The 27,785-nt window shown below is 38.1% G+C and overlaps 2 protein-coding genes across 6 annotated transcripts in view; both read right to left on the bottom strand.

Annotated features, from left to right (window-relative positions):
- Positions 1-291: 291 nt before the first annotated feature.
- Positions 292-22,870, bottom strand: mcf2a (MCF.2 cell line derived transforming sequence a). 2 transcript variants are annotated; one of them, XM_079479268.1, is made up of 30 exons: positions 22,322-22,870; positions 16,544-16,612; positions 16,075-16,189; positions 15,660-15,750; positions 13,475-13,594; positions 13,273-13,389; positions 13,040-13,189; positions 12,133-12,254; positions 11,904-12,018; positions 11,043-11,162; positions 10,759-10,950; positions 10,476-10,667; positions 10,146-10,317; positions 9,382-9,464; positions 9,082-9,164; positions 8,874-8,940; positions 8,511-8,626; positions 7,422-7,491; positions 7,241-7,333; positions 7,033-7,125; positions 6,791-6,916; positions 6,413-6,634; positions 6,078-6,170; positions 5,886-5,964; positions 5,742-5,796; positions 3,306-3,406; positions 2,547-2,659; positions 2,359-2,471; positions 2,160-2,263; positions 292-1,377 (listed from the first exon to the last, which is right to left on the bottom strand). In XM_079479268.1, exons 1-30 carry the CDS (start codon positions 22,413-22,415, stop codon positions 1,337-1,339), a joined length of 3,321 nt encoding a protein of 1,106 aa, XP_079335394.1. In that variant the 5' UTR covers positions 22,416-22,870; the 3' UTR covers positions 292-1,336. The 2 variants fall into 2 exon arrangements, with proteins under 2 accessions (XP_079335394.1, XP_079335395.1); XM_079479269.1 differs by lacking the exons at positions 15,660-15,750; positions 16,075-16,189; positions 16,544-16,612; positions 22,322-22,870 and adding an exon at positions 14,828-14,989.
- Positions 22,871-25,121: 2,251 nt separating this feature from the next.
- Positions 25,122-27,785, bottom strand: part of atp11c (ATPase phospholipid transporting 11C (ATP11C blood group)) — a 52,849-nt gene continuing 50,185 nt past the window's right edge. For 2 of the 4 annotated variants that reach the window (XM_079480343.1, XM_079480344.1), the window contains one exon: positions 25,127-27,717. Coding sequence is in view for 2 of the 4 variants with exons in the window: in XM_079480346.1 (XP_079336472.1) it covers positions 27,667-27,717 (51 nt within the window). In the remaining 2 variants the exon portion in view is untranslated. Of the gene's footprint in view, positions 27,718-27,785 lie in introns of all 4 variants that reach the window. The other 2 variants (XM_079480346.1, XM_079480347.1) reach the window with 2 other exon arrangements.

Raw genomic sequence — 27,785 nt, 5'->3', positions numbered from 1 at the left:
TGAAATCGTAGATAAATAAGCACAAACATGCTTAAAGAACAGAAGGTTAATTTATAGTACGTTGTACTTTCCATTTGGAGTCATGTGGCTCCACGCCGGAAGGGAACAACTTGATAGCAAAATAAATAAATGAGTAGCATAAGAGATATGTACTCCAGAACGTTTCCTACTGCTGCTTGCGGCTTATTTCCACTTCAAACACTGGTATATCAAAGTCAGGCCTCCAACTGGGAGCACGATGTTATGTAATACATTTATATAAGTCCTCAATCAATACTTAATGAAGCATTCGAAACACTGGCTATATTTAATGTTTTCTGTATGATCTCTCTTAATAAGAAAGCTCCATCAACACAGCTCTGATTTTGCCTTCGCACATGCTGTCATGGCTGTAGGAAACACACATGAACACACATTTTCGTTTAAAAATTGTTTTTTGTTCCGTATGATTCAACGTTCAATTACAATATTTTGTGGTCTCAAAGTCAACATTTACATTCTTGCCACAAGTCTTTAAGCTGGCAGAGTAGATTCTGCATGTAAAGTGCCCAAAAAAGGACATTCACCAAATTGAAGAGAGGTAAGATTTGAAGGCATGCAAAAACTTACTGGTTTAAAGCTGTAGAGAGATGCAAAAGCCACAAAGCTTTTTTGTGTGCCCTGGATAAAGTGCTTTATAAAGAATGTTTTTGAGGTAATAGAAGCTAGTGCAAAAATTCTGCATTAAATAAATCGAGAAGCTCAAGTACTGGGAAAAAGGAGGCGTTATGGCACTGCATGGTTTGGCATTGAAGCTCACAGGGAGAGAGCTCTTTCTGTTCCAAGAGGATAAATATGACAACAATAACAGTACAAGGTAACAAACTCACACAAGTAAATAAAAAAATCCAAGTTCTTTACGAACAAGATGTCTCCTTAGGCCCATGAGAGTGTTTACTGTGAACACAGCAACATGTCAAGTACGAAGAGATTTTCATGAGCCTTGAGTCATTAAAAACAAGTATTAAGTCTATTGGTACAATCCCAGTGAACTTGAAAATCTTCAAAGTTTCATCAAGTCAGGAGGACTGAAGTGTTCAGGCAGAGAAAAGATCTTTACGAGCACTCTCTAGGAAAATCTGGAGGAGCTGGAGATCACTTGTAAAATGACCATCCACACATTCATGGTTCGAAGTATTAAAAACAGCTGCGATGCGTTTTGATAGCATCTGTCGGTGAGGATCAGTACAAGAACACTGGAAGAACGTTGAAATATTCAGAATATCATCCTGCCTTTCAGGTCTGAATTCATAAGGTTCATAAGGATGAAGGTTCAAGATATTGCTGAATGATTCCTTTATGGTGAGCTGAGCTTTCGTGTTTTCTGGTTCCATGGGTCTGGAAGGAAAACATGTCAGATGACAATCAAATAAATAGATAAACACAGTGTCAATGATTTAAAACACAATAAATTATTAATTAAGTTCCATACCAACATTACATTTGACTTAATATATGAAAAATAAACTGCTTTCAATACTGATAGGGTCATGGGTCATATATCACATCATCTGTTTATATTTTATTAAATCTATACAGTGATATCCAAACATGAGAAAAATATCAGTCTATGCACAAGTTTTCTATTTTAAAAGGTGGCAAAGTTCATGTGGCATGGACGTGACACAAAATGATGTTTTTGAGAGACAACATACTTGATTTCAGAAGCAATTAATACCCAAAAAATGAAAAAGCGATGGTTCTTCATAGACCACAAAACAGTTTTTAGTAAAATTTTAATGAGGCCATTTATAGGGAATATAGTCCGTTATGGAAATGACAATTCTGTTATAAATGTGACAATTCAATTACATGACTGTAGTAAATTAAGCCCTGTACATCAGTGGTTCTTAAACTTTTTTGTTGTAAGGCCCCTTTGTGTAGTGTGCAGACTTAAAATCTTAAAGAAATGTAATTAAACCAAAAATATATTCAGTTATACAATGCTGGGACATCAATTATTTTGTTTGGTGGGCTTATTGTTCTGGTGTTTGATTACATAAAATGTATGATAAATCTCTATAATTCACTAAATACTACAAAAACTTTGGCCCTGCAGATCCATTTTGGTGCCCCCCGGTTTGAGAACCACTGCTGTACATATCCAGAAGTTCTCTCACCTCCCAGCCTGCTGGAGTGATTTTTCATGCCATCTCCCAGGATCTCCTGGAGTTTGGCAGTAGGGATTCGGCCTTCTAGTCTGCGACATAGATTTGTAACCAGCCTGCAAAAGTACACAACTAAACTGATTCGCACCAATAAACAAAACACTATATGCTCATACCCTCCGACAGTTGCCCGAAAGCCTTTACGACTCACCACTGGCCATCATTCTCCTCACGCTCCAGCTGTATGATATCACCACATTTAACGATCAAATTATCCTGCCCGTTTGACCGCCAGTCGACGAAAGCTCTGTATCTGCCCGGTACCTTAAGTAAACAGGAGGCGTAATTACCATGCTACGCCACACAACTGACTTTGATATTCAGACGAACGACTCATACCAGATGGGCTGTGTCTTCCTCCTCAGTGTCAGACGGGTTAGAGAGGCTGTTTGCTCCACTCCAGTCCTCCAGACCTTCACAGATATCTACAGAATAGGGTGCTCCCGGCCAGCCTATCACACATGCAGACATTTCAATGTAAAATTCGAATTGATTCACACACAATATATTTAAGCTATCAGCATTGGTTTAACTGTTGCAGCGTATAGGAGCTTAAAGAGAGATCACAGAGAAATCCCCTTTCATGTTGACATGACACACAGCAGTTAAAGTAGAGAATTATAGTATTTCAGCGAATACATGTGTGCATGTGTATTACCAAAGATATTAATATTAACAAGATGCGCCATTGCCATTACAATGAATGGAGGGTAATTCAGCGCTCAATATGGCCGCTCTAGCCAAGGAAGTCCCGCCTTCCAGTAAAACGAGCCAATCATCAATCAATAAAGACTGATGATTCTCTGAGGCAGGGCTTTCGTGAGGCGCTTGCCAGGCGCAGTAGACGAGACGAACTTGAAAAAGGTGATTTTTAGCGCAATTTTAGCTTAGCAAAACAAAGTTATGATACAGTTCAAGTCATGTTAAATTATTGGTTGGAAATATGCTGTTTAATTTAGATTTTTGCCAGCGATTTTAGAAATCTGCCTTCCCCTATTCAAGTAGATTGGAATGTGGGCGTAAATAGCTGCCCGGAGGCATTGCAAACATGGCAACCGAGTGGCACGATTTGCGTAAACAGACTTTTGTAATACTCACTCCGTCTGTTGCGCTGGAGCTGGTTTGAGCATGTGAGTGGGTCTGGACTGCTGTGACCCGACTCACTCCCCTCTGAGCTGACTGACGCTCTTGGCTGCTTGCTGTGGGACCAGAGCACAACAGTCAATAACCGTTTACACATACACACACAATACAACTTGTGTGAAACAAAGCCAAACCAACCATCAACTCAATATAATCCATGTAAGAAGCTGGCAGAAATGGAGAGATGGCAGTCTAATTTCAGCAGGGGCCTAGAAACCATTATATCTCACATGAGTCAAGCTGGTGAGGTATATAATGTGCCCCCCCCCACACTTTTCAGACCGTTCCTATGCCCCTGCATTTCAGCCTGAAGACATGCTGACGAATATGAAGTGAAAGTAAGGAGGTGCAGTCTTCTTTTGTCAATAAACTGCTAAACAGCCCGTCGAGATCCCACAAAACAAAGCGTTCTTCAACAGCCAAACTCTTCCGGTGCTTAATTCAGTTTGCATTTCATGCAAAACAGATGCAGGTTGCAAAGCCTCCCCCTGTTCTACAGATGAGCGGGGCACTACTGATGTGATCGGAGGCGTGGAGTATGTGATGGTGGTTAGAGTGAGGCTGCGGCAGGCCGGTATGTGACGGAGCACAGATCTGAGAGATCCCTCTCCAGCCTGCTTTACCACTGAGCGTCACTGTCGCTGAGAGGGGCGAGTGAGACGTGGGCTCCGAGCGCGAAGGCACACACACACGCCCCCCGACAGGGACACAAGGTCCAGACGGGGCAGGCAGCCCTTAAGGACGCCACGGGGAGGCCGCACGGCCCTGCAGGAGGACAGGCAACCATACATAGCGGCTCTATCATTATCATCATCAGGAACTTCTTACACTTTATACTTTCACCTACTTCCCAAGTGCAGTACTTCACTTTTCAAGATTTGCTATAATTGCACGTACAGTACTTAATGTGTACAGATACCATATGGGCAAATACAAAATATACTGTATGTCAGACTTACACACAGGGTCCAAAATTAACACACAGGGTCCAACATTTAATGAGGGTCCATATAAGAGTCAAAACATTAGGTCGGTAACTGCAATGTTGCATGGTTTAAGTCAGATTTAAAAAAATGTTAGTTTGACCTTCAGATGCAAATAGTTTTTACCCAACAGCCATTTTTGAACTGAATTGCCTCTCCCGTGCCTCTGTCCTCCCACAGCTGCTTTAATAACTCACAACGGAGATGTATGCAATATTGTTTAAACAACATGCACTAGACACTTTAACTACTTTTATTGTTTTTATTGTTCTTAAATGATTTACTTTGATGAATACAGTTTGTTTTTCTATGAGAGATGTCAAATTTCGTTGTATACCATGCAATGACAATAAAGGTCAAACTAAAACTAAATAACGTGAATTAAAATAAAAACACAACAGCATCAACTGTGTTACTATCTAGTTCTTCTATCAAGTTGTGGTTGCTAAGCAACATAGCAAATTTGTACATTAATACCCAATGTTGTCAATACTGGTGTGTTTATCAGCATTTTTTGATAGCATAGAGTAAACAGAATTCAATTATGCAAATCTTGTGCATAACGTTCTTCATATTAAGCAATCAAAAATACGGTGTGTAGTCTGATGTTTTCGTCATTAAGGCTCAACTATATTTATAGTATATAAAAAAATAAACAAATGCATCATGTAATAAATAAATAAATACAATTGAATCACCATTAATAAATGTTCTCAAGTCGCTGTTGGGTGTTTTTCTAGGTCTCAATATTTTCATAAATCCTGACTATTGGTAACCCTTCATGTTTATCTGTGTGCTATGCAAATATATAACTAATAAACAGCATTAAAAAGAAATGGTCAAGTTTGACAAAACCATGTTTAAGGCTGGAGACTGCAACCTTTATCCAGATTGCATGGATTAATGTGCGTTCCGCCCACAAACATTAAGAAGCTGGTTGCAAGTCAGATTTTTTTCTGGCTAGTTTTGAAAGAGCTAGGTTGCTTGGTTGTATTGTGCAGATCTGGCAACCCAGATTCAATTGCATAGAGGAGCAGTGCCAAAGCAAGCCACATTCATTTGCATAGAATTAATCGAATTGTTCTAAACTGAGAGGTCTGTTAATGCAATGTTTTTTTTCTATTTCCTGGAAAAAGTAAGAGTTTTGGAGATACAAAGGTTTCTACCCGGCAGCAATTATATACTTGCCAGGTGTGGCAAGCAGTTAATTTTGGACCCTGCCTACACATAAGATGCACACATTGCTAAAGCAGAGGCCGTAAAAGCAGAGAGCTTTAATACAGTATAAAAAGCAGCTGAAAGCTGATCTAAGCCAAAGGGTCAAGAAGAAAGAGGGATTGGCCATGTTGAGGGTTCAATCAGGAATTTTAGAGGATCTCAGGGTTAATGTTTTGCAGTGGATTCGTACCTCACAGAGAGCGGAGGAGACAGCTCCGAGTATGCAACGGAATGACACAACTCCTCTAGAGCAACGAGAGAAGATGACAGCAGATTACTCAAAGTACACAGCGGTGGAAAAATAACAGGCACATTCAATTGTGGAAAATCAGACCTTTGAGTTGTTTTTGCTGGTTGGTCAGGATCCTTCTGATCTCGTTCAGCCAGGAAATCTTCACCTCCACTGTGGGTGCCTGTGAGAATAAAAAGCAAGAGTATGCAATAGCACTCATGGGTAATGCTATTAAAGGATTCACAGAATTGACAGAATTCTTTGGGGGGTGATTATCACTTAAAATGTGTTTACTTGTATCACATAGACCTCTTCTCTCCCACTGTACCAGATCTCAAACTTCTTCACGTCTCCTTTGACGTTTTCTGTAATGCCTACCGCACTCATCTGCCAGCATAAACAGAGCAAGTATTTTAAACCCACAAAGCACACATACATCATACAGTATCTGTGCATTCCTGTGATTTAACAGAACATTTCATCAAGGCATAAACAGATGGAGCTATGGCAGCAGTTGTCATGTTATCACGAGCAAGCAGCCTGACATTCAGTGATGCATGCAGATGTGATTCTGGCAGGGCTGCTTTCGAGATGGTATACAGGTATGTATTCACAACGGGTGGTGCTACCTTGAGACAGTGCTTGAAGCTGTAGGAGGGGGTCTTATCAGCGCTTTCCCCGTGTTCTTCTCGCCTTTTGCAAAAAAGTAGAGCATGCTCGTGTAGGAATAAGTGTCGCTGCATGGGCTTGAAGCGGGCCAGCTCCTTTACGCGAGTCGGACCCTTCTTATGACTTATCCACACGCTGAAAGAGCCCTGCATTAACACACGGCCCAGATCGCAGAGATCTCCCTGCAACATACAGCATGTAAACGTTCAAAATATCTTCTTTTGTGTTTTGCAGAAGAATGAAAGTCATACAGGTCTGACAATTACAAGAGGGTTAGTAAATGATGACAGATTTTTAATCTTTGGGTGTACTATCCCCTCACGTTTAAAAAAAATTACCTCATATCCAGTGATGGCAATCTGGTGCATTGAATCATTGACGGATTTCAGCAGGTCCAGCATGGCTGTTAGCGCCCCCTGGAGCTCAGAAATCCTCTCACAACCTGAACTGTACTTCAAGAGCTCCTATTGTCAAACAAAAGTGCACAGGATAACTAATGTATATCAACTGATCTAAGATCAGAAAATAATATGTGTAATCCTCACCAGCTAAATTTAGATATAACATTTCATACCAATACCTTCAGTAGGAGCTGATACTTTGTAAGGCGCTGTACTGGTTTCAGCAGGTATGAGTCAAGAGCCAGTTTGTGTTCAAGTTTCTTCTGGCATTCCTGAAATAAACAGCCCACATCTCAGTTTTTAGATCTACACTGCTCTAGTTGAACAGTGGAGCGTTGTTTTTCCATGCAAACGGATAGTGTAGATCACCAATGAAGTTTTTAATACCTGAAAAAACGGACAGTCCGAGAACTGTCTCCATAAGGACTCGGACCGAGGTTTGTTCTGACAATAACATTCATATAAATGAAAATGCTCTTTCTGAAAACATACAGATTTTGTGTGTTAGATATGTGTTGCAAAGACACCAGGAGAATCACTTGATCTTACTATGCCATGAATCCCTTACCCGTTGCAGAAAACACGCCCCTACTGCCTCCGGGGTTTCTAGACAGCTTTCTAAATCCTGTAGAAAGACACTGTAGAACAGAGATGACACAATTCAGACACGTTGACATCAATGTTTGAAAAACTACTTTGAAAGTACATTGTATCTTTTGCATTGTATTATTTGCTTTTCAATAGGACTGTCACAATCTCAGATTCTCACTATACGCCACTATCATGGGCACAATATTAATATGTTCAAGTTCATCTTTGTGTTTGTTTTGCGTTTTATCTTGTAAACTTTAACTTAAAAGATAAAATGTACGATATTAACAAATGGTTGCCTTGAAATGTTAAGGTTCTATCTACAGTTTTGAGATATTTAGCTTGAAAGTGTTTTTGCATATTGCATTTGAATCTCTATATAGAACCTTTATGTTTTCTAAAAAAATCACAAAATGTAAATACACAACGTAAAGAAAAAGTCTCATGCTTTTAATTAGTTCGAGAATAATAACATTTGCATAACTACATTCAACAAAAATGTCAGAATCTGATGCATTCATGCATAAAAAATGTAATATGCATTAAATCTAGGATGAACACAGAATTTATGCAGAATATCTAGTTTGCAAAAGTTAGATTCAGAAACAGCAACTCAGGTTCTTTATTTTGCAGTCACACTGAGCTTTTCTGTGTGCGATAGATTGACAAGATTGAGAGACACACAGTAAGAGGTCACACAGCTGTCTGTCAGAGCCCCCTTCTCTGGCGACGTGCCCCCTTCCACCTGAACTCTCATTGGCTTAATCAAATCCTTATTTGACCAACAGCCATTTAGCTGTAATTAAAGTGCTTTAATTGGCACACCGGCGTCCTGCAGTGAACCAATTTGGCAATTTGCCTCAGTTGGGAAGAAGACCCAGCAGGCAAGACGGTTTCACACAGCTGCACAAACTGATACGTTTTATTTCAAATTGGGGGGTTATGAAGATGTCTTGAAGTCAGAAACCAAGAGTGTACGTTCATGGATTTTCTGCTTTATCTCACATGAAACAGAATCATACTTTCTGCAGCTGTTGTTTCTGTGTGGATCTAAGGGTGGTCTTGCCTGCTATGAAAATTGTAGATATCAGGTAGATTTCCAAACAGCACGTCTCTTTTGTTGCGAAGACTTGTTGGCAGAAGCGAAGCGAATGCTGGGTTGTCCATCTCAGCCCTATAGCCCTGAGAAACCAGACAAACAAGAATGGAATATGGTGTCATTTCAATTGATTAACTGCTATTAATATAAAAATTCAGCTTTTACTAAATAGTTTCAATGACAGGGGTGTGTGTGGAGCTGAAAATGGGCGAACATTTTAAGGAGCAGTTAATGGTCTAATCCATCCTATCACCAACTCAAACTTTAACCAGCAACAACTACAGAAATAAATAAAGGTTTACGTATAAATAATAATGAAGGTCATTCTACCAAGAGAACTGCCAGCAGCTCCTCCACATAGATCCTCTCTGTCTCTATCAGCTCATTCATCACATGCCTGAGGTGAGGTCACACACATATTTAAAGTAACATCAGACATGACAGTGTTTATCTTAAGCCGAAGTATAATCAATAATCAAATTAATATATATATAGTAAAATTAATAAATAAAGTTTTAGAGTCATAGATCAGACAAACCGTTTCAGTAGCTCAGCACTGTCCTCTCCATCTATACAGTAGGGGGGAGAGATGGAGGTCTGATAGTCGTGAATCACCTCAATCTGGCTCACACAGACAAAACACGTTTTATTTACAATAATAACACATACTGCACTTGTTATTTTACATCCTTTCTAATCTTTCTTTTACTTATTGTTTTTCTGATCTGCACAGTGAGACACAATATATGATGGCTGTGAAAGATGAACACTATTGTATCATTGTTAAAAGAAAGTTTTGGAATTCAGGCTGAAAATACATGAAAAAGGGGGCATTTACCTTTCTGGAGTTTGGGCTTTTTCTTGATGTTTTTTTGCCTGGCAGTGGGAGGTCAAAGGTGAACTTTAAACCGGAATTGAAATCTGTTTTTTAAAATAGAAGAGCAGATGGAAAAGAAAAGTTAATATTAATATGCAAATCAGGTTAATAATAAAAAAGTAGGGGTGTAAAGGAATCAATGTATTGCATATCATGACAAAAAAAGTTAAATGTGTATCTTTCAACTTGTGCGAATTTTTCACAATTGTTAACAATTTCATGTTAAAAAACAATTTGTTTTTCAGTGACAGACCTATTCAGTTCTTATCCGTTTAACCTTTAAATTAGAATTTTTAATTATTCAATTAAACTGAATTATTTCAATTAAACCGGGACTAAGGCCCAGTTTCACAGACATGGTTTAGCTTGAGCCAGGACTATGTGTTAGTTGAATGAAGATATTTATGTCGCTTTTATAAAAATGCCAAGAAAAATACATTACTGGTCTACATCTTGAGACAAAACAATGGCCCTGATATAATTTATGATATTTCAGGGCAAGTTATATTCAAGACAGGTCCAACCTTCATTTTAGTCTGGGACTAGCCTTAAACCTTGTCTGTGAAACTGGGCCTTAATGTTATGAATTCTTTAACACATTTTTTAATTTGAAATATTTCGGAACAATATCTGTGAATATCGAAACCTTTTTTTAAGTAATTCAGGTAAATGTTTTGTGTTTAAAATTAATTTGGCCTTTTCCAAGGATTTAGACTGGTAAATACCATGTTTGGGGGAGAAGAGGGGAGATTTTGAGCGTGGTGGGTTCTCTGGCCGAGGGGCCACCAGTTGGACTGGCCGTACATGTTTGTCTGCCAGTTTCCTCAGGCAGCTCTGTCTGCACTGAATCAAAGACTGCACTGAGCTATGTTTTTCAAATGTCCTCTCTATATGAGCCTGAAACACAGAAAAGATAACACACTCATTATGACATTTCCAAAAAGCCATTTATGAGGAATGAATAAAGCTACTCTCTAAAATAAAAGCAATAACAAAAGGATGCTTTCCCGCACAAATGTTGTTTTTAAGAACAGTCACCCATTGTCAGTATTTACCTGCAGATAAGAAGTGAGCACAGATTCATACTCCATAAAGAGCACATCAGATCCTGCAATGAGGAGAGGTGGCGCCCCCTCTTGGAACCTTTCAATATCTCTGAGAACAGTCTGTGCACCTTCTTTGGACTGAAATGTATCCACATGTTGATTGGCCAAGAGATAAACCCCATCATCACACCAGCACTGGGCCTGAAAGACAAATAAGAGAAAGTACAAAATCAAATTCCCCCAAAAATGTGCCTGTTTAGGTGTAAAATAAAAAGAATGTGTATAACTCTACCTCTTCGAGGCGTTGGAGTAAAGTCTGTGCTCTCGAGAGCATGTTGCGTTTAGTACTGAGGGCGGAGGTCAGATTGTCACAGTGATGTCTTAGTTCATTACAGCGCTGGATGATTAGAGCCATGGCATAGTGATGCCCAGCTGCCAGCTGATGGCCATGCAGGATAAGAACCTGAGCCCGGCTCATCTCGTCCTTAAACACACACACACACACACCTCTGTCAGAAAGATCGCCGCAGTGAATCTGCGCGCATGCAACACGAACATAAGACGTTAAGCAGCTACCTGCACACGTCTTTCTAGATTGTCCAGCTCTCTGGCGGCCTGCTCTGTCTGGAGCAGAGACTCTCCCGTAACGCTCACCTTCCTCTCCTGAACTCGTAACTTCTCTAAAGAGCTCTCCATCTACCAGGAAGAGAATTCAAGAGACATACTCCACATTACATACTTCAAACAATGTTTGTTATTAGCAATGTTTGTCTTAACTTTCCGTGTTTCAATTTTGCCTAAGATTTTCTATTACTCTTTATTAAAGGTATAATTCACCCAAAAATGCAAATGAAGAGTTTGTTTCCAAATTGAGATAACTCTCTCTGTAAGTTGCTTTGAATAAAAGCGTCTGCTAAATGATTAAATTTACACTCAGTTTTCAAAAATCTGATTTTTTTTACTGTGCATTCCAATTAATATCTGCAGTTAGTTGGTTTTTATTTAAGCCACAATACTGCCAAATAGTGCTATCTTACACAATAAAACACAACAAAAACATGATAACATAATAAAAACATGCTTTTAGAAATTTCTTAAAAAGTGAATGTATCTCATTTTGGAACCAAACTCTTCAAATTATTTTATCATATCAACTTCATGCCTTCCCAAACCTGTTTAACGTTTTTTCTTCTGCAGAACACAAAAGAAGATATTTTAAAGAATGTCCCCATTTAAAAAAATGTAAATGTCTTCCTTTGTGTTTCACTATAGCAAGAGTAAAGTTTTGAATGACACACGGGTGAATAAATGATAACAGAATTTCTTTAATCCCATAATTCATTATTACTGCTATTGCTGGCTCTTGCTTGATAGATTTGCAAAGCAATGGTCAAGGTTGTATTCATCTAAACTTTCCACATCTAAACAATGTGCCACCTCCTGAAAGTTGTGTTCATATCTCAGCAGTTGTAAATATTGCTGCAGTTTGAGGTGGTGCTTGTCGAAGAAGCCATCAAAAGCCATCTCCATGTCAGTGAGCTGAGCCAGCAGCCTGCAGAAACAAACACAAGCTTGACCTCAACATCACTCAAGACAAAAAGAACAGGATTGTGTTGCAACTATCTTTTTATACAAGTCTATTAAAAACTAGTATCAGACTTTATACCTCTGCATGGTGTCCCAGTCCTGGGTTATATCCCAGTTTGTGTCGCAGTTCACCTCTTTCCTTGACGCCTCCAGGTTAGAGAGCAGCTGTCGTCCCTCCCTCATCACTGATTTGATGGCATCCTGGGGCCAGATTCACAAAACATTCAGTCAATTCTTAATTTGCAATATTTTTTCTTAGGAATGTTATGTATCCCCGAAAAAAATTCTTAAGACGGTTCTTACATTTTTCTCAAGATTTATTTTAGGTGAAAAATTAAGAAGAATCAAAATTCTTGAAACAAAAACCATCATCTAAATATCATCTTAGCATCTTATCATCTTAAACATCAACCTCATGTGTCTTAAATCTCAAAAGGTAAGATGTTTAATACATGTATTAGGTTGTTTCATTGGATTGGATTGAGCCAGAATCCTCATTTTGACATTAACTTGCCATTGAGGAATTTTTATATTGATATAATAATGATAAGGTTTAGCTCCCTTACTTAAGCTTAGCTAATATGCGTTTGTAAATGCAGTTTAACACATCACATGCTATGCTAATATACAGTATATACATAAGAATGCGAGGTGCTTGTTACACAAATACGTATTTTGTATATATGAATATATACAGTTACCTCACGAGCAGGCGAGTGTCATCATTGACAAAGCATAAGTAATTTATTCTTATGATAAAAATTAAGATGTTCTTAAGAAATAAATAAGATATAGACTTCTTAAGATATGTTTGAGAATCGCACTTAGGAACATTCTTACGAACTTCCTATATTTTGTCTTAAAACTGTTTCGTGAATCTGGCCCCTGAATCTCAATATACAACAAACACACATACACCTATGTTCTGCTGTCGTATAAAGAGGGGCAGAACTTGATAAAACCAAAAGTTTTATGATGTGATGTACCTTAAGTCTCCTGTATTTCTCAGTGTGAGACAGCAGCAGGAGCTCAATAGCATTGCACTCCTCTGATAACTGTGTTTCAGCCAGTTCTGTGCCAAAGGCCTGCAACATCTGAGCAATGTCCTTTACCATAACCGCAAAACTCTCAATAGCCTGCAAAGAACAAAAGCAATACATTTTAAGTTGAATTCCTGTGAATTTAAATTATTTCTTTGGTACTGCATTTCCAACATTACTGTTCTCAAGACAATCCAGTTGCTGTGGCAGTAGTCAAGAGTGCCTCCAAACTCTGAGGTCAGTTGGTTCTCATCAATGTAACGCAGTAGATCTGTGACAGAGCTGAGCATCACCACCTTAACAACAAGAGCACATACAGGTCAGGATGGTACAGAGGTTCAGATAGACTAGAATTGAGAAATCTTGAATTTTTATTCATACAGGCATATTGATCATGAAGTCCTCCTGACTAAAGCGGAAGCCGAGATCAGTGACGGTCCGCTGGAAGAAACTGGTGGGTCTCAGCACCAACACCAAGTGCAGGTTTCCAGGGAATGATGCCTATGAGAGAGAAAGAGTGGTCATATCAATTTCGTTGCAGAAACATACACTCTTAAAAATATAGGTGCTTAAAAGGTTCTTCCCAGCCATGCCATAGAAGAACCATTTGTGGTTCCACAAATTACCATTCTTTCAAAGGTTGAAAGAACTATCTCTTTATTACTTTTTTATAATCTAAAGGACTTTTTTTCGCCACAGAGAATCTTTTGTGAAACAAGATGGTTCTTCTGATGATAAATGTTCTTTGTGGAACCAAAAGGTTCTTCTATGGAATCGAAGAACCTTTTGAAGCACCTTTTTTTAAAAGTATAGACTCCAGAAGGCAAAGAGATGGAGGCGAAGAAGCTCAATAGATTTAGAAATGTGTGTGAAAGGATGAGAGTGTTACTAATAGCCCTGCATTAAGCATTTTTAAACATAAAACTATTCCATGTTGTTTCAATAGAAATGATCCAAGAATCAGAATGATGTTGAAATGTGCCAAAATTCAGTATAGCAAATCATAATGCAGAATGCAGCGATCTCTGTTTGACATCTCAACTACATTAACACAGAAAACATTAATGTAGAGGAAACTTTATGCATAAATAACTTATATTGTAAAAGTTCAAAATTGGAATTACAGTTTATGGATAAAGGTATATTTCTTCATGCTTCTTAAACAATCCTGAAAGACAAGTGACATTCATTGTTTTCTAAAGAACCCGTCAAAAAAGCGAAGTAAACTGTTGAAAAACACTAAAACTAGATTTCAAGTACCATGTTCCACTGACTGTATGAGGTCCAGCTCACGTGTGCACGTGTTATTGATCAAGAGCAGAACCGAGAATACACGACCCGTCTATTGGGAATAAACCTGTCTGACGTACTCTCGCATTAACTAAAAATCGAAACAATTAACACTAAAATCTCACATTTCGAGACAGTTGCTCAAAGCATTTCACTGTAGGCTACTAAGGCCATTACTCTTGACATTGAGTCGTCCTTACGCATGTCAAAACAGCATCGACGTCTGCGACAACACTACACCGGATGCCTTTTAAATCACGCTAATACCTTCCTGTTTCACGAGAAAATAATGGTCACGGTTGCGGACCGAAGTCGAATGACTAAGCTAAATCCGTCCGTCTCGTCGCAGTATTGTATTCGCAGCTGCCGCATTCTTAATGTCTGTCTGACTTAACTTCGGTCGAACTCTTCAGGCTTTGACAAACTAACCAAGACACACATTACCGTGCTCCGGCGGATCCTGGGACATCCTCGCCTGTAGTTTCGCTCACTCATCATAGCTACGGGTGTTTTTAAGGGACGAGCGGCGCTCCTAACCTCGCCCATTCTCTGTTGGCGAGCCGGTGCCCGGTGCAGCGAGCGGTCTGCAGAATCCATCGCCGCAGCGCCACTGGAGGGTGGCAGCACCGTCTGCATTGTCTCATACCTCTCTCTCGCTCCCAGAGCGTCATCATGTTAAAACCTGCGCATAGTTTCTGCTAACTCATGCATTCCCTTCTCTGTACTTAATATATTTGGAAACTTTGCTTAGAGATGCCGCATTTTACGAATCGTGGCTCCTTTGAAGACATAAACTTCAGTACCATGGACAGCTACTAAATATGCCGACAGCTCTAGTTCAGCAGTCAATAGAAAACTCCTCGAAGGAAAGATATAGCCTACTCTTAAGACAAATAAATAAAGTAAAAATAAAAAATTACGTTAATATTAATTAATACAACTTATACTATAAATGTATATTCATTAATAAAATCAATCATAAATATGTATCATATTTTATAAAACATATAATTAAATATACATATTAAAAGTAGAAGACACAGGAAATATAGCATGAAAATTAACCATGGTTTTAACTTTGTAAAAGTGCAGTAGGCATGATTTTAAAGCCAGATTTATTACCATTCACCACATTTTTACCTTGGTTAAACTGTGGTTATTGTTGTGAGCTCATAGAAATGCATGTTTGTTGTTTTAGTTCAAATTAAATGCAAAACTACCATTGTTAAACCATGGTACATTTTAATCACTGAAATATTAACCAACTGCCTCTCACCCCAATCCTAGCAAGTGCTGTTTTGATCGAGGTCCAAGTATCCAATCTTCTGTCTAAAATTAAGATAAATTTGACACCAGGTTGCCGGGCTCTGGAAACATGTGAAATACATCACAGTAACTGTTTTACCATAATTTACAATGTGTTTACATAAGAATATAAAACTGCATTTGAAAGAGGGTACAGTTCGATCTTGGAAACCTTAGGTAACCTCACTGTGCTACATTGTGTCAGCGTGAGACCTTTTCAAAATGTTCACAGCATACTAACTGCACCGCATTACACATGGCGAATACATTTCTTTGGAAAGCTCAATTTGGGTATAAGCTGGTTGCAAGTGAACTGAATACATAAGGGAGTATTGCTGCACTGCATTGCAGTGAGATGGACTGGGTTGTATTTGTTAAACACAGACCTCGGGATCAGTGTGAGGTATGAGAGAACTTTGGCCAGAGCTTCTTCGGGAATGTCACTGAAAGCAGAGCATTCTGGGAGAGTAATGATGACACTAGAATCCTCACCACGACCCCCTGAAATTAAAATACACATCAGGTTATAAGCTCTCTGTTAAAGACAGTATGAGTGGCATTGCCTTGAGTTTATGCTATAAATAACATCTCAAAGGTTTATATTTAGGAGATTTTAAAATATGCTGAGACAAGCCATTAATCCATATGTCCAAATGCAATTTTTACTCTACAATGATATCTAAATAGACATAACCTTTATTCAAACATGCTTCTGTCTATCCCATGGGTTATATATATTGTCTAGTACGCCTGCTGGTTTTGATTATGAACAATATCGCAAAGCTATTTTCTCAGAGATCAGATAATAATTGTTTTGGTGATAATGAGTAGATGAATCTTGGACATAAACCCCACCTGATAAATAGGCCACTTGTTTCTCAATGTAGCCAGCCACCTCCTGCATACTCACAGGGACTGTCACCTCTGAGAAGATAATGAAGATGAGTCATGAATAAATAAACTCAAAAACTCAAGAATCATTGGCTGCTGAGTTGCATCTGTGCTGTGGAGTAAGAAACATGCACCACGAGACACCGCCACCCAGTGTCCAACTTTGAAAACAACAAGGACCTGCTATATAAAATGCAGGAGAGACATGTTGATAATTTAACCTCACAGAGTTTGAGGAGACGTGTGAGACAAGTGCACTAAGTCTAATGCATTCTTGTCTGCAAGGCCGCCACAATGGACTATAGCCAGAGACTATAGTCCAGCATGACAGACAGCAGCTCAGTTTCCTTTGTGTTAAGCCACAATACAATACAAGCGGAGGCAGAAAATAGAGGATGTGTTCAAATTACTTAATGGAGCACAATTGGCTCAGTCTCCAGTGACTTCGCAAACAACACATTTCCTGTGTCTGCAACAGATAAAAACATACATTTTGCAACGTATAGTGTTACATACAGAAAATTATTCTTTTTAGGTTAGATTATTTGAATTATTTTTTACAACTTGAAACATCATATTGTCAATGTTATTGAGAAAGCATGCAGTGATCATATTATAATTATACAGTCAAGCTAAGAAGAAATGCTATTAATGAAAAAAACTCTGAAAGAAGTTAAAATCAGTATTGTCACAAACTGATGTTATAACAGAACATTGAATCCAAAAACAGACAATTCAGGACAGTGTGGATTCAGGCTTGTGACTGTTTAGATGAATTCTGATGCGCTTAAATTGAGCATATTAAGGTAAACAAAAATAATCATTATATTTACACAAAAGTAAAAATGTGTTTCAGGAACCTAAAATATTTAAGGAAGATGAACTTTTTCATGAATTTAAGTTTACATTACTCAGTTGATTATTTTGGGCATTTGGACTTACACTAGAATGTGTCCTGTGTAATATGTGAAAATAATATTGTACTTAACCTATGGATTCTCTAGTAAATAATGAATGCTGAATGTAACATTGAATGATCATCTAACAGTTATAGCGCAGTGAGTATTGCATGTGTTGTTGAAAGTGACTGAGGGAAGAAATTTTGACCTCCATCAAAGAATATTTGCTCAAGAGCTCTCTGTTTGTTTTCCCATGTCACTAATGTCACTTCAGGCACATTATTCAAAAACCCACAGCACTCCCTGACACTGTTAACTTCAGAAAGAAGCACTACTCTAAAACAACACTGGAAAAACACACTTACATGATGAGTTTAAAGAAAACAGCAATAGTCTGTTTAAAATACTGGAGTGTCTATTTACACTGAGAACAAATAGCCTGCCTTGTTGGCAGAGACTATTTGCACTAGCTCTGCCCACCAAAATGTGATTGGAATAAAGAAAGTGTAAGAACGACGCCATTTGAAACAGCGACTCCATTGGTGTACGACAGGGGTTCAGATTCACCTATGCTTGAAACGCTGCCAATATTTATAAGTAAATAGCATCTTACTACTATTTCTACATAATCCAAACAAAATACAGCTATTTGTGTTTAGTGTAACGCCACGTGAAACAGCGTCTGTTGCTATTTTCTCTTAGTGTAAATAGCATTTATTGCAATTTACACTTAGTGCAAATAGCCGCTGCCTTAAAACAAACACAACTACAGCGTTCATGGTAAACAGATCTGTGTTAAGTGAGCTTCTGTTCAGATAAATCTGCAGTACAGTATTAATAATTCATAACCACTGAACATGTTATTGTAGTTGTGTTTTTAAAGCCTGTACTGCTGTTAAGTTAAATTCTCTGCTATTAGTAAAAAGCAGTTACTTCCCTGGATGAATGTTTCTATAAATCACACATACAAATGTATGAATGTCATTGCATTGGAATTAAGATAGCACACTTGCAATTTCAAGCATAAATTCTACAAATATAAGAATAAACATGTAAAGATTAGTTAATGTGATGGATCAAAACTATGGTTACTCTATAAGTGGTCATGTGTAACTTCAAAGGGGTACATTCATCTATAAAAATGTATGGTTAAAGTAAATATAATCTGAAAAATGGTGAAATTTGATCTGAAAAACGGTCTTGCCCTGATTAAACTGCATGTTTTTATTGATATTTTGTTTTATGAAATGTAAACATTTTACATGAAATTAAAACTTACAAATACTTTACCTTTTGAGGGCACTGTACTCGGTAAGCTACTACTAATATAGCCTGGACAAAATCCTGAGTATCCTGGACAAAATAAAACTATTTATATTATATAGATTTTGGCTCCCATGTTTGCACATGTGAGATTGGGAAAATAAAAGCATCCAGACTCCAAAACTATGGTGGCCCACTAGTGCAAAACACAACGAATTAAAAAATATATATAAGTTCACAACACAACGCAATCAAGCTACAATACAACGACATAAAGCCATAACATAACAGAAATGCCCCCGACCACTATGGGGTAACAGTAATGCCGGGTAGGATGTGCGCATTTTGCTAGGTGTCGTTTTAGTGGTTTTGGAAGCCTGTTTTGTTTGTGTAAAGCATCTATAACGAAAGTGTGAGGAAAACGGAATGTCAATGGAAAACAATCTCATATAAACAAATGAGAGACTTATTACACTGCGCATTTGAATGCTTGATATTGATTGGCTAGTCATGATATTCTAATGTATGTTATGGCCCTTTCAACTGTCTCTCATTGTGAAAATGTGTTGTCTTTGGGAGGTCGTTCAAGGTCACTAACCTGCCTGAAGTTTAAGCATATTTTAAATATGCAGTCATTTTTTGCGGTAATGAATAATACGTATGACGCTCATGCTAGGCACAGTTTACTATGACATTTTGCACATATCGTGTATTTTAACTTGTATTCTTTATTTAATTCTCTGTATTTGTCTCATTTTTGTTAGGCCATATAACTTCGGAATTAAATAAAAATATGTTTTTCATGCTTTGCTTCTTTTGTGTGTAATTTTTATATATGAATTGAAATAATCAAGAATTTTAATGACAACAGCCAAAAAAACTATTTAATCATAAATGAAATGATGAGCAAGGAAAGGTTTTATTACTTAGTTTTATTTTATTCTATTTCTTCCTTTTTGTGGTAAAGGCAGAACAACAAACAGCAACGAGGTGCATTAAGAACAAAGTTTTTTCCTTCATTACACCATCTTTAGCTAAATATTGTCAGACGGAATACTGAAGTAAACGGCTGTGTCCACATTTATTAATAATTGTATACATCATTTAACCTTTGCTTAAATAATCTATATTAACCATGCAATTTATATTTGCCTTAATTTATATTTACCATGGCCACATGTGACTGACATTATGAATGCGCTGTAAACGGGGAACAGACAAATGAATAAGCTATCGTTGGGTTATTATTAGATGTTTTTAAATGACAAATAGGGCTGTTTTCAAGGAAAATACACGTTTTATTATTTATAAATACAGAAAAACACACAACAACAGGTGCAATTAGAACGAAACATTTTCCTTCATGAAAAAAGAAGAGCCATCTTTACCTAAATATAAACTGTCAATCAGAAATAAAAGCTATTGTTTAAGCTGTGTGTGTAAGGGTACATAAGAACATACAGCCTTGTTTTAAAGACGGCTAAGCAATCAAATTCAAGCGATCATTGGGTTGTCATTATTATATAGTAATATAATTACTATTTACACAAACAAAACAGGCTAACAAAACCACTAACACAACATCTCAGTTTCAGTTTGCAAGTTCTGGATTTAGCATGGATTCGTTTTTTTACTTTTACGAATAATAGACTACTCTCCTTAATATATTACCAATTTATTTAACCTTTACTATGCATGCATAACATCTAAAACAATTAAGACATAACCAAGTGTTAAAAAACATGAGCATTGCGGTTTTATGACTAACGAAACCGGAAAATAATGCAAAGCTTGCTCATCTATATCAGTAAATAGATCAAAAGATTTGTTGGTTAAGCAGAAAGTCCAGTCGTCATCAGTCATTTAATATGTTGTATAGGGGTCTGAAGCGCTGTCGTTGTGTTCTTTTTTCTGACTGTCAAAGAGAGTACGCTCCAGTTGAAAGAAAAAGTGGTTAAGTCTGTTGAGTCCAATTTTAGGATGTTTGTCTTCGGCTTAAATAATCAGTGTGAAAATCCTTAATGCTCTCCCGGATCTCGCTCCCGCTGTTGTCTGGTTTTGACTAAAAGGGATACAGCTACCTCTTCAATGCCGCATAATTTTTGTCACGCTGAAAAAAGTTGATTCATATATTTTTATTATTATATGGTTAGGTTTAGAATTGGAGCAGGCTTTAGTAAATGTAAATTATTGTTATTAAACACAGAGATTTTGCACCACTTCCGGCCGTAGCTGTATCCCTTCTAGCAACAACCCTTTTGTCTGCACTGAACCAAGCACGGAAGTGCCGAATGTGCCCCTAAAAATATAGAACACTGAGAACTTTGGTTCCCCCTAGTGGTCGGGAGCATTTCCGTTGTGTTGTGACTTGATTCCGTTGTGTTGTGACTCGATTCGGTTGTGTTTTGGTTTTATTTCTGTTGTGTTGTAGCCTAATGGCGTTGTGTACTTATATATTTAAAAAACAATTTTGTTGTGTCTTGCACCAATGCACCACCATACAAAGCAGAAGATTAACTCCACAGATTCAATAGCCTAACTCACTGCACTGTACTAACACATACACACATTTGATTTACTTTTGAATAAAGATTTACATTCGTATAGACATTATAAAATACCTTTCAGGTCTTTCTTACAGGATGTTCATTTTAATGCAAATCACTAAACAGGTGTTCAATAGGTTGTTTTCTGTACACGGGACTTGACTGGACCTGAAAAGAACTGCTCCAATTACACTTACGTCACTACAACATAATAAACAAACCCCTTTCCACAGCATTACTTCAAAATAGACGCGCACACACACAACCCCTACATGAGGACAGGTGTCAAGAACCCGAGCCACATTGCCAACTTTAATCCTTTTCAGGAAACACCTTGACGAACAGAAGAAAGATGAAGTAAATATACAGCACACAGAATCCGGTGTTTTGAAGTTCGGCTTTTATCTATTTAAGAAAAGCTCAGGAAACAGAGAAGATGCTGACTCATGGTCTAAGGAAAATTCTGTGGCTTTAGGGCTGATCTGATTTGATAAACACAGAGCCAGAGAGAACTGCTGCTTTCCTACCTGTTTTCTCATGCTGCTGTATGTACTCTTCAATGTCTATTTTTTGCACATTTGACCCAAATATTAAACGGCATGATTACAAACATATTTTTGTGCAGTTCAGTTTGTAACTACTAACCAAAATTGTTTTTTTGGTAAATGTAAATTTGTCACTCATGCAAGGCTTTGCCTTTCCAAAGCAAACATGTTTAACCCTGCAAAATCAGACTTTTTGCAATACTCATTTCATATATGAAAACATGTTTCTACAAGATCTGTAGGTTTATTAAAGAACAAAAGTCCATTTTGTAAAACAAATGCAGATCATCATATCTAAATTATAGCTAAATATCTATAAATAACAAGCATAATCCTTGCATACAGTAAAAATAATTCCCAGAATTCCCCTACATAACCCATTCCACTCAAAAACATAATTCAATGTAAACATTCTGGGACTTTCCAGGACTCCCTCAAATGGTTTACAATTTGTATGTTTTGAACGATTAAATGGTAAAGTATACTCACGTTGCAGTGTGCTCTCTAGCTCGGAGCCTGCCAGCAAAAGGTTGTAATAGCCCTCCATGTCTTTCTGGGGCTCCTGAGGAGAGGTTGAGCCCATGCCCTGGCTGTTCCCGGAGACGAGTGACTCGACTCTGGGCCTCTGAGGCCCCTCAAATCCCTCACCACGCAGGTTCCATCTCACCACCTCACAGATTGAATCCCAGCAGAGGTTTAACTCCGTGCTGCTGTCACCTTGAGCAGAAGCAAGTGCATCCGCAAACTCCAGTGACACAGACCCCCCCCCCCCACTAGTGGAAACAGTGTACGGAAATATCTATGACAAAGAGCCCGCTGCAGCAGATAGTAGCGCTGCAGTAACACATCTCATCTTACAAAAAGCAACACACGAGTAATGGAGGGTCAAAGACGATGATGTGGCCAGGTGTCCTGTCCCAAACCGAATCGGCTTAAAAGGGTTTCCTCCGACAGTGCTGATGGTCTGCGCCCGTTGAACACACAGCACACACCCTCCAGCTGTAAAGTCCTGACTCTGGCTTTGGTGAGTTCAAGTGCGTCAGTTCTGCATCGTTGTAAGGCTCAGAATATTGACACACCGCCAACTCCCTCCCCATTGACTTATTCCACTGTGGAGTTTAGACTCCACCCCCTGCTCATCTGCACGCTCCTCATTGGTCAGTTTGCACACATGCAGTGGCTTAAATTCCACTCCTCTCAGTGTTCTGCATGCTGTATTACAGCCATTCTCTCACCCCTTGTTACTCTCTCCTTCTCTCTCTCTCTCTCTCTCTCTCTCTCTCTCTCATACAGGCTGTTCTGAATATCACTGTTGAAAACAAAACATTTTTTCATCACAGCCTAAATGAATTTCATTGTTCAGAATACAAAAAGTACGACATGTGGGAAAAATGCACAAAAGACAGATGAATAAGAAGCATTGTTGTCACACTATTTATACTTCTACAAGCATGTCTTATATCAATTTCAGATCATTTGGATTCACATTCTGCAGCTGTTGGACAGAGAGTAAGACTGAAAAACTTTAATATGTCCTTCTCAATATACTATTAAGAAAGGAAGCACTTGAAACATACTAGAAATGAAGTAAAAATTAAATAAAGATTTTACATGAATGTTCAACAGAAACTCTATATTTTTTAAACTTTAGTTGTTTTATAATTCATTTAAAGTCTGTCATGATTCCGCTATCATGTCATGTTTATTCTTGGTCTTGCAGCGGAGTCATGGCATGGCCTTAGGTTTTGTGTAAGAAAGACATGGCTTTGTTTTGATTCTGACTTGCCATGTGCTTTCTCGTGTCTCGTCAGTGTTTCCCCGCCCTTTTGTCTCGTTAACCTTCCCTGAGTGTTTCAGTACCCGCACCTGACCCTTGTTAATTATCCTTTGTCTGTCTCCCTTCAAAACATCCTCGTGTTCATCGTCTATTGTATATTGTAGCTGTAAGCTTTACCCAGTCTTGCCTTTTCCATGCCCTGTCCATGTTAAATTCTTGTTACCTCGTGCTTGGTGAGTTTAGTTTAGCCCTGTTTATTTCCTCCGTCTAGTTAGTCCGTGTCCTAGTTGTCATTATTATTTATCCTGTCTTGTTTTACCCCCTCGTGGGTTATTGTTTTGTGTTTATTGTAAAATAAACTTTTTGTTAACCCCTTCATCCCTGTGTCTGCCTGCACTTGGGTTCTTCCTGTCGAGATTCCTGACAAAGTCACCATGAAATCAAACAGGAAAAGTGTTTTACACAGTTTTGCAGTGATTATTATAAATGATTTATCCGTGCACGCCATTATTTAAAAAAATATTCCACTTGTAATCTTTAATCGAAAACATTTAGCTCCTCTCCCCCTCTCAATAACATGACATCAGCAACAAAAAAAGAGTTTTAATAAATTAATAAACTATTATTAATACAATTATGTAATGACATCTTCATTTAAGATAGATATATATTTGTAGCTGGGGAACTGCCTAATTTTTTTTATAATGTTAATACAAATTTGAACGTAACCTCAACCCCCCCCACCAAAAAATGTATACAAAAGCCCTGAGTACATTCAAGTTAATAACATACTTCTACAAATTTAAAATATATTAATAAAAAATTAGGCAGCTAATATCTATATCTATTTTAAATGATGATGTCATGTCATTAGTTTTAAGTTTTTTTAAATGGATGCTCTTACATGTAATAACCTGAACTCAGCATGAGGTCACAATGTCAAACAGTGCTTAAAGTGCTCTATTTGAGAAAGAAAAAAGCCAATAACTGGAATGACTGTTAACTCAAATATAACATATTTAAGGAATTCTCTTTTGCTTTCTTGTCAATCTTTGTTGGAAGAAAAATATTTGTAAGTACAAAAATCTTGTAACCTCAGTTGGTTCTTTGTGAACCTAACCTAACCCTTACCCATCGGAAATCATAATTTAACACCATCAAATAAAGGTTATCATCATGGAGGTTTTGGGGGTTCATTATTCAGTTTGTCGTTTGAAAATAAAGTTTTATTTTCCTTAAAACATTGGTAATATATGCTTAACTTAAAGCTGAGAATTCAGGAACTGGATTTAGGAACTGAAAGTGTGGAAAAAGTTATTAAATCCCTTCAAAGGTTGACACAATTAAAGCTATGAAAGAAATATTTAAGAAAACATTTGCATAAAACCTGTTCCTTTATATTATATAATTTATTAGCTGAGAATAGTCTTCAACTATTTCCTCTTTTTAAATGTAGAAATATTTGTATTAAGGACAGGTTTGACAAAAAGACCAAGCCTCAGACACAAATTTCTTCTTCAAAACAGCATTTATTAAAGAAGTTTGAAACAGACTGGTCTTAAGAGGTACATTCAGATCAGCTGGTGCCTGAGGGACATGATGGAGGGAGCAGAACTGACCGTGTTACTGCCCGCAACACACCTCAGCTCCGCCTCGCTCTCCAAAACCAGGCAGCCTTTCCCTGCATTTTTTTTGGACGATTTATTTTTCTTACAAAAAGTGGCTCAAAAAGTTCCATTAAAAATACAATCAAATATTTTTTTCATATTCAGGCAACATGATAATGCAAGATTTACAATATAAGCTTTGAAAATAGCATCTCTGAAGTCATTTAAAGGTCTGTTTGGAAATTTCAAACATTGCAGGCAAGAACCATTCACCCCTCCCGATCTAAACGAACACAGCGATGTGTCGATTCATCTTAGTGTGAGTGTGTATGTGCTCACCAGGGGTTTAGTACAGTGGTGGCATTAGCGGTCACCCATGCACCGGAAAAGACAAATGAATTTACGTTTGCGTTGAAACATCAACCCAACCAGCCAAACTTCGATCATATGGCTAATTCAAAAGCAAATAGTTAAAGCTTTCATATATTTTCTTTAAAAAAGCTGATTCACTGGGAAATCAGAAATGAATAGAAGGCGAAGAAGGTGGTTACGCGGGGTTGCGATACAGCTGGATTAAGCCAGACCCTGAACTGGGAGCTGAATTTAAGATGCTTAGCATCATGACACAGTCAAAGGTCTAACACGCACCACTTTCCCTTGGATAATTCACACACACATTCACACACAACACTTAGGACAGCTGGAATGGGGTATTTGTACATCATATGGCATTGTTTTTTTTAAAGGAGAAACATGATAAAAAAATTCCCAATAAAAAACATGCCAGACATCAACTCTTTACAACCATTTTGGGTTACAAGCAAAAAATAACCAATTACATCATACATATTAAAGGGACAGCAGACATCAGAGAATCAGCTTCATTCATACAAGACGCTGGTCTTGGACCGGCCCGATATTAGTGTAAGATATACCTGACTGATCTCTGATCAGTGAACGAGAGCCAAGAGCTGCTGGTCAACAGGGACGTCTCAGGCTAACAGGATATAGAATCCCAATCTGTTCAACATCGGATTGCACAGGCAAAAATCAATTGGCACGAGCTGACAATGTTTAATTTAAGAAGAGAAAGAAAGATCTTTGACAAAAATATAACATTTGTGAGTAAAATTACAGAATATAATAAATAGAATCACATAGTCAAGAACAAAAAATCTATTATAATCTAAAAAGTGATTGAAAACATGGCAGGCACACAGAAATGGAATGTATTCATAAGCACGAGTTCAATGAAGATTGTTTGCCCACCTAACCAGTTTATAGTAGCAGGCGTCAAACTTGACTTGAGTTTCGAAAACGCATCGAATCCAAACTTCCTATTAATGCAACCAAAACTCCACCCCTGAAACAGATCCCATTAAATTCATTCATTGAGTTAGAAGCGATGTAAAGTGTGTGCATGCGTGGGCGTTCCTTATCCGAAAACTGACCACTGGCCTGGCGAACAAAGCTGACATGACAACGTAAATGATACTAAGGACAGTGCAAAATGGCCACTTCCAGTGAACAGAAACGTTACTCCGACTCGCTCAGCAATACGCAATTAGTTTCGCATTACAGATCGATATCGCTGAGTGCGGTTGCTTTTCTAACAGCACACACAGACCTCACCACACGTCTTCAATTGTTTTGGCTTCAAGCGACAATATCGCTAATTTCACTAGCACATCTTACATTTGTAATCCAACTGTAAACTCATCTCCATCTCAACAGAGAGTAACAATAAACGACAGTCCCATATATGAAAATTATTTCGAAAAATCTGTAACTAGTTTTCGATTTCTTTCTCACACGTATGCACAGGAGTCGATGGCACCGCAGGATATTTCAGAAACGCACAGCAGCTTGTTGAAAGGCAGCTTTTATACCCATAGGGTCAGGACCCTTAGTGCAGCATCTTAGAGCTCACATTTAGGGATCTCAAACAGCTACAAAACGCAAAACTCTAAACTACGGATTTGGTATTGCCGATCACACATGACTGCTGAAAGGGCCAGAAGGGCCAACTGTGGGCGTTGACAATATGGGAACCAAAAAAAAGAGAGAATGACCACGGAAGTGGAATTCTTTGAATTTTTCGCTCAATGTCATAACATCCCGTAGCAGCCGTGTGTTACTGATGATGTAGCCAGGGTTACAATCTTCCCAGGAGGACTGAATATGAGCGTGGCAGTACATAAAGGTTTCACTTATTGATGCTGTGAACATTTTTTCAAAAATCAAGGATAAATCTTGAGAAATCATGCTGGTATGGGAGGCTTGAGAAGGAGCCAGACAGCAGAACAGATGAGGTGAAAAGAAGGCCAAAGTGGCTGACACACTGATGAATCGAAGCCTGGTCTGAGTATTATAAGTTGGTTCTTTTTTCATGTTCTATTAGAAGGAAGGAAAGCAGCCCCTGCAGATGTTCTGGCCATGGCTGATGTCCATCAGCAGCGTTCCTTCAGATGTTTATAGGACAGGGGTGTTACAACAGCCATCTGCGACAGACCAAAACACACATGTTCGAGAATGTAAAAAGCTTTTTGCTGAAAGGTTTATACACTCT

This window comes from Barbatula barbatula, assembly GCF_947034865.1.
Source record: "Barbatula barbatula genome assembly, chromosome: 18".
NCBI lineage: Eukaryota > Metazoa > Chordata > Actinopteri > Cypriniformes > Nemacheilidae > Barbatula > Barbatula barbatula.
This window is presented reverse-complemented; position numbering and strand designations above follow the sequence as displayed.